Genomic DNA, 7327 nt, shown 5'->3' with positions numbered 1-7327 from the left:
ATATATTTTTAGTGTATATTATTTGATATATTATTGATGTATAAATTTATGTGTAATAAAAATAAATTCATGTATAAATATGTTATAATAGTAAATTATAAATACATAAATTATAAATGTACAGATAATTTAATGCAGCTCAGATTTTTGTGTTCAGACTATTTGAAATAATTCCATAAACATTGGCTGCCACAGTGATAAAGACTAAGCTGGTGGTGAGCCAAAAAGGCTGAGTATTCACTTTTAGCTCTCATACAGAGCGTTGTGTAGCAGCATGCTACACAATGATAGTCAAGGTGATATGACTTTTTTTTTTTTCTTAAACCCTTATCTTCTATCTTAGCACTGATATCAAGTATTATTTCCAAAGCAGAAGAGCGATAAGGGCTAAGCCATTGGGCTTAAGTGACTTGCTCAGCATCACACAGCTAGAAAAAGTCTAAAGTCAGATTTGAAACCAAGATTTCCCGTCTAGGTTCGGCTCTGTCTCCCCTGAGCTGCTTCTGATATTGCTTCTTAAAGGAGGTTTTTAGGATGGCTATAAAGAGATGTCCCCATCTGCCCAGAGGGGCAGCAGGGGGATCTTTCTGGATCATTCTGGATTTCATAAACTTGTAGGGGGTTCTTTCACATTTTCCATTCAGAGGGACTTCTGCACCCTTAACCGGGGAGACAGACATCACTGAAAACATGGTATTCCTCAGAAAAGAGGCTGTTTTCTCACTGTAACATTGCTCATCTTAGACCACATCATCTCTCTCGGTGGCTCTCTATCAGATGGAGGACAATATTTGGGTGGAAAGGGTGATTCAGGTCTTGATTCTATTAGTTAGGTTGCCATCTGGTTCCTTGGGGTTGTTGAGTTTTTAGTGAGAAAACAGAAACTTTTGTGGATCTAAAAAACACCCCACATCTAGGTGAAGAAATTGAGCTTCTTTTGCCAAATTTAGTCTGAGGTACCCAGAATTCAAAATTAAGCTGTTCAAGAGCCTGTCAGGATGAGGCAGCTGGATGACGAGTGGTTAGAGCAATGGGTCTGGATTTCAAAATCTAGCCTAGTTGTGTGACCCTGAATAAGTTACTTAACCTCTACCTGCCTCAATTTCCTCAACTACATAATGGGGATAATAATACCTTTCTCCTAGAATTGTTTTAAGGATGAAATCTGGCATACGTAGAACCCAGTGGAATTGCACGTCGGCTGTGGGAGGGATGTGGAAGGAGGGGAGGGAGGGAACATGGATCATGTAGCCATGGAAAAATATTTTTAATCAATTAAAAAAATTCTAAATTAAATAAATTAAATTAAATTAAAAAGGATGAAATTATATTTGTAAAGTGCCTGGCACAGAGCAGATGCCATATAAATAAATGTTTATTCTCTTCCTCTGACTGGAGGAAAGTATAAATTTAGTCTAGATTTTATGCCCTGTGTAATGAGGCAAAAAGGGTATCTTCCCATATTGTCTTAGTTCAGACAGGTGTCTAAATCCAAGATACAAACCTGGTGAAAGAATTAATTAACCGGTTTAGAGCCAACAGAGAGAGCAGAAACCTTCATTCTGTGGAGCTTTTTTTTTTTTCCCCTCTGGCAAATAAATGAGAATTTCTTTTAGCCTCTTGAAAATGATTGTTTTGGCTGTCTTGATTTTTAGCCGTTTCCACAGCATTCTTCTTTGTAGAAAACTATTGTTGCTTTCAAACTGTAGCATTTCACGTTTCCAAAACTCTGACTCTTTGGTGTCTTTGTGAATGTTCCAAGCAGGCATTGACATTCATCCCCATGCCACCTTCCCTTCCTCCTCTTCTTCCCCCCCCAAAAATAGGAGGAGGGAGAGAGACAATCCGTCATTCTACAGGGATGCTGGCTTCCTCGCCATCAAATTAAGCCTTTTCTCCAAATGGCCTCAGCCCCATTTTCCATATCCTTCAACCCCTCCCCGACCCGCTTTTAAAAGGACTTTTCGACCCTTCTGACATTCTTGCGTTTTTGAATGCCCATCTTCTTCGTATTCCGCCGTGTCCTCCAGATGATGCCGACCTGGCAGAGTTAAAGCAGGAGCTGGAAGCTGTTGGGGACTTCCGCCATCGTTCTCCAAGCAGGTCTCTGTCTGTTCCTAACAGGCCTCGGCCACCTCACCCACCGCAGAGACCCCCCCCTCCAAGTAAGACTTCACTTGCTTTTTGAGTTTGCCACAATGCCTGCTGGGAATACTTTGCCTCCACGCTACCACTAAAAAAAAAAAAAAAAAAAAATGACCGAATCCAGGTATCTTTCTAACTCTTGTTTTTGCACCTATTTGCTTATATTTCTCCTTCTCCTCTTCTTTGAAACTACTAAAGAGTATTGCTGTTGAAGCCAATGCTACCTCTACTACCTCTAGAAAAAGGCATTTATTTTTCAGAGGTAGTGGAAGTGACTGATTTGGGGGAACTGTTATTTATTCTAACCTTTTTCTCTTTAAAGCAGGAATCACAACCAAGCAGGGAATTTCCTTTTTTTTTAAGTCACAGCTAATCGATTATCTTTCCCCATCCAGATTTCATTATTCAAGGTCAGATTTCGTCTCTCTTCCCTTTTTTCCCTAGGCTTGATGGGCACTAAGTTTTTTCTTCACTATTAAAATTATGACGTTCTGGTAAAGAATGAAATGACTGAGACTTCCATATTTAGTCATGTCACATTATAAAATAGATCAGATAATTCCAGCCCTCATAGTATTTGTGGGACCTAGAGTAGCTCTCTAAGCTTCATTTTCCTCATCTGTTAAGTCAAGGGAACAGGCTAGATTGCCTCTTGTCTATGCTCTTTTTTAGGGGGGGGGAAACCCTCTAGATTTTCATATTATTCTCTAATTTCATTACTGGATTCACTGGCCTTTGTTTAGTTCAAAGCAAACTTGGTTGCAAAAGAAAACTGAGAACAATTCTTTAATAAAGATGTCTTTAAATTTCAACATAAATCCAATAAATATAAAGTAATAGTAAATATAAAAGTCACCAAAACAACAAATTCTCGTTCTTAAAAAAAAATCCTGGGGGCAGCTGGGTAGCTCAGTGGATTGAGAGTCAGGCCTAAAGACAGGAGGTCCTAGGTTCAAACCCGGCCTCAGACACTTCCCAGCTGTGTGACCCTGGGCAAGTCACTTGACCCCCATTGCCTACCCTTACCACTCTTCTACCTTGGAGCCAATACAGAGTATTGACTCCAAGACGGAAGGTAAGGGTTTAAAAGAAAAAAAATCCTAATCACACACACCAAGAAGTCACATTTTCCACTAGGTAATTAGTACCTATTCAAGCTGAATTATAGAAATGAATTATAGAAAAGAGAGAAATCGCTATTGACTGTGATACATTCTTTATCTGTGAATGCTTTTTAAGTGCTAGATAAGAAACTATTACTAGAAAGTGTTTTGCTTCTAATTTTCTAGACCATCAGTCTTGCTAGGTACTTCTCTTGATGGCTCATTGGACCTTTCATCAGCCACTGAGACACTGACTGAGCTTTGAAAGTGTGCCTTTTGGGTTTTTTTCCAGCTGGTTTAATGGTGAAAAAATCTGCTTCTGATGCATCGATTTCCTGTGGCACTCATGGGCAATATTCCATCTTGCAGACAGCTAAGCTTCTTCCAGGAGCACCTCAGCAGCCAGTGAGTTCTTCCCTTTTCTTGGTCCAAAATGGTAAAATCTCATTTCCCAGAGTTGTTCAGTGGAAGAGAAGTGAGAGAGTGTGGGTTGGGCATGGAGGATGGTGAGTAGGCCAGTTTGGCCAGTGAATAGTGTAAATGGAGAAGAGGATATGATAAGGGAAGAGGCACCAGATTGTGGAGGGGGATGTGTGTTCAGCTAAGATATTTGGGTTTTATTCTATAAGCAATTAGGTGATGCAATGGATAGAATTACCCTGGGTTTGGAATCAGTTACTCATTTTCATGAGTTCAAATTAGGCCTCAGACACTTACTAGCTATGTGACCCTAGACTGATCATTTAACCCTGTTTGCCTCCGTTTTCTCATCTGTAAAATGAGCTAGAGAAGGAGATGGCAAACCACTCCTGTATCTTTACCAAAAAATTCCCAAATGGGAACATGAAGAATCAGACAGGATTATACAACTCAACCACAAAATTCATAATAAAAGATCCGCTGAAGGTGAAGGAATTTAAGCAGAGAGATCAGAATTATATGTAAGGAAATTTGTTCTTACAAAGATGATCATATCAATAAGGACTTGGGGTAAACTTTATATTGTTTATATGGTATTTGAATCTGTTCAGGCTTATCAGGCACTGCTCATTCTGTTTTGCTGTGGAGATTTTATCTGCAAGAATTACTGATCACCTTTTCCTTCTGTATTTATCCTGAATCAGCCTAAAGCCAGGACTGGTATAAGTAAACCATATAATGTCAAACAAATCAAAACTACCAATGCTCAGGAAGCTGAAGAAGCCATTCGGTGCCTCATGGAAGCAAAAGGAGGTAAGTTGAGTAGCCAGCCACAGGTTTTAAATTTCCTTTTTTCTCTTCAAGCAGAAATTGCTCTCTCCCCCCCCCCCAAAAAAAAAAAGAGAATTTCCCTTTTGGATATGAAATTAAGTATTCCTTATTATACTTGGTATTCTCTAAAATTCTATTCAAGAGATTTCACTTTGGGGATCACCAAGTTTATAATTTGGCCACTTTCAGCTGTCCTTTCTCTCTTTAAAAGAATATAAGAATGGAGGGGAGAGCAGCTAGGTGACACAGGATAGAGCACCTGAAGTGGGGAGAACCTGGGTTTAAATGTGGCCTCAGATACTTCTAGTTGTGTGACCCTGGACAAGTCTCTAAAACCGTTTGCCCAGCCCTTGCTCTTCTGTCTTAAGAGTTGTTACTAAGAAAGTAAGAGTTTAGAAAAAAAAAATTATAGGGTATACTCAAAAATTATACTGTATGGCATGAAACCTTCCGAGTAATCATAAATAACAGTTATTGAGAGCTTGAAATAAAAATGAACTTAAAGGTGGTCAGTCATACACACGTAAAACCCAGTGGAATTGCGCATTGGCTATGGGAGGGGGTGAGGGAAGGGGAGGGAAAGAATATGTATCTTGTAGCCACATAAAGCTATTCTAAATTAATTAATTAAATAAAATTTCCCAGATTCAAAAAGAAAGGAAAAAAAAGTAGTTGTCATGCAAGGCAATTTATTAATTCTGTTGGTTCTGGAGTCATCAGGTATTGGTGGCTCCATTTGACATTTAAGACATAAACCCTCTCTTTTGAGTTGCCCAGAGAATAACTGGGAAACACAGACTTTTATCAATCTTCCCTCCTGGAGTTCCACTATCACTTTTTTCCATTAATCGTATTTTGTTTTTCTCCTTAGACTGAAACGGTCACGTTTTACTTTGGTGTCTCCGATATCGTTCTTCTCTGTCCATTCAGTCCATTGTTACCATCTAGGTTTACAATTCCACAAAGAGATTTTTATTTTGCTAAAACCCAAGTTTGGGGTCCTGCCAGTATCTATCTTCAGGCTTTTGGATGTCCGGAATCCTTAGTCGTAGAAGGCTAAGCTGACCTTGTGTCCGGACCAACCTTTACCACGGTGTTGGCCGGGAGCTGGCCCAGGTTGGAAATGGAGCTGGTCAACTCTCCTGGCCCTGATTGCTCCACAGAGGCCTTTATTTGTTCAAAGGTGTCGTTTTTGTTTCAGGGACTCAAGAGGAGGCACTGAATGCCGTTTTCTTAAGAAACCAAGTATCCACCAAACCAGAACCCTTATCCAATGTGTCCAAGCCAGGTTCTTCGCAGCCGTCTCAGCTTCTCCCCCATCGACCTGCACCCAGAGTTCCTGTGATTAAGAAGCCAACCTTGCGAAGGACAGGAAAAGTAAGAGGCTGGCAAGAGAAATTTGTTCCTCCTTCCCTTAAATCGTCGGGAGGGCAGAGAGTAGGGGGAGGCGGGATCTTTCGTTAGGGGCATATTTTGTCACCACCAACCAGTTGAATTTCAGGCTTTCTTCATTATCCAGTTCAGGAATCTTAAGACATAAATAGATCTCCTAGAAAAAGAGGGGAGGCTCTTTCCTTTTCCATTTGTGCTATAGATGAAGGGGGGAAAAAACCCAAAAAAGTGTACTCTCAACAATCCAAAAGCTGTGATAAAATGAGTTTCTCAAGGGTCCTGAAGAGCCTCAAACCCCAGGAAATAGTGGACAGGTCCTAAGTATTCCCGAGTTCCTTTATTTCTTCTTAGCATGACCATAACCACATTTTTATAGGCACGGATTTTATTTCTCAATTGCAAAATGATTTGTCATGGGTTGAAATGTTCCCGGGTAGGCTGTGTTTGAGCCACCCCACGCGGTGGCCTGGGGATGTGGGTCAGACAGCTCTTATTGCTGCTTCTCTTGCAGATTGTCTTTTGCTCTCACTCTCGAGCTTCTCCACCTTGCTTGCTGCTTCAAAGAAATGAATTTGTAAGGACAGTAGCAGCACACAGGCTCGCACCCATAGAGACATCTGGATCCCCCGTTTGATCTGAGGATGTGCTAGTTAACCGGACATTTGGTAAACACCGGCCTAGCCATCACTGGAATCCATCCGTGTCCCTCTGCCCCCTCTTCATCTTTGTAGACAGTAGTTGTGATTTTGGTGCTTACATACTTTGAGCTTGCTCGTTCCTCTCTAGGTCACTAGTTCAGCTATGATTTTTGCTCATCATCTGTCTTTTCATCCTCCTTTCTTTATCATCTTCTTCCAAAGCTGTCTCCATTTTCTACTCTAAAAAAAAAAAAAAGCCAGCAGCGATGCGTCCACCTATCCAGGCTGCCACAGGGGAGCTGCAATAAAAGACTCAGAAAAGTTACAGGTTGTGGGTTTTTTTTTTTCCTCTCCTAAGGAAATGCCAACACGATAGTGTGAGAGAGAACATAGGCACTCACGGTGGAAAGAATGACTTCTCGCACTAATGGCCTTTTTGGTGGTTATTTTGAAGCATAAGCCAGGAAATAAAAGTGACTCCTAATGTTTCCATAATCTGTTTTTAAACAAACGACTCAGTAGCCGTGACGTCAGTGAGAAATATAAAATCCATTAGGTTGTCTTTCAGCCTGCTTTGTGTCATTCCACTCAACTATAATATTAAATCTAATCTTTATTATTATATTTTTATGTTATATTAATTCACATTTAACATAAATATATAATAAAATATGATATATGAATCAATGATACATATATTATTGATGTAATAATATATAATAATATTAATATAATTCATTATATTATTGATATATTGTTATATTAATATATAATATAATTTATAGCAATACAATAGTG

At 39.7% G+C, this 7327-nt stretch overlaps 1 protein-coding gene across 1 annotated transcript; it reads left to right on the top strand.

Moving 5' to 3' along the window:
- Nucleotides 1–1958: 1958 nt before the first annotated feature.
- On the top strand, nucleotides 1959–6962 carry LOC123254325 (synaptojanin-2-like; the record flags this gene model as incomplete). The annotated part of the gene is made up of 4 exons (XM_044683367.1): nucleotides 1959–2165; nucleotides 3541–3653; nucleotides 4373–4481; nucleotides 5701–6962. Coding segments are annotated over 4 exons (692 nt in total), but the record flags the coding sequence as incomplete, so codon positions are not given.
- Nucleotides 6963–7327: the final 365 nt, after the last annotated feature.

Source organism: Gracilinanus agilis, unplaced genomic scaffold, assembly GCF_016433145.1.
Source record: "Gracilinanus agilis isolate LMUSP501 unplaced genomic scaffold, AgileGrace unplaced_scaffold19810, whole genome shotgun sequence".
In the NCBI taxonomy this organism is placed as follows: domain Eukaryota; kingdom Metazoa; phylum Chordata; class Mammalia; order Didelphimorphia; family Didelphidae; genus Gracilinanus; species Gracilinanus agilis.
The sequence above is the reverse complement of the archived record's forward strand: the minus strand, read 5'-3'. Positions and strand labels throughout refer to the sequence as shown.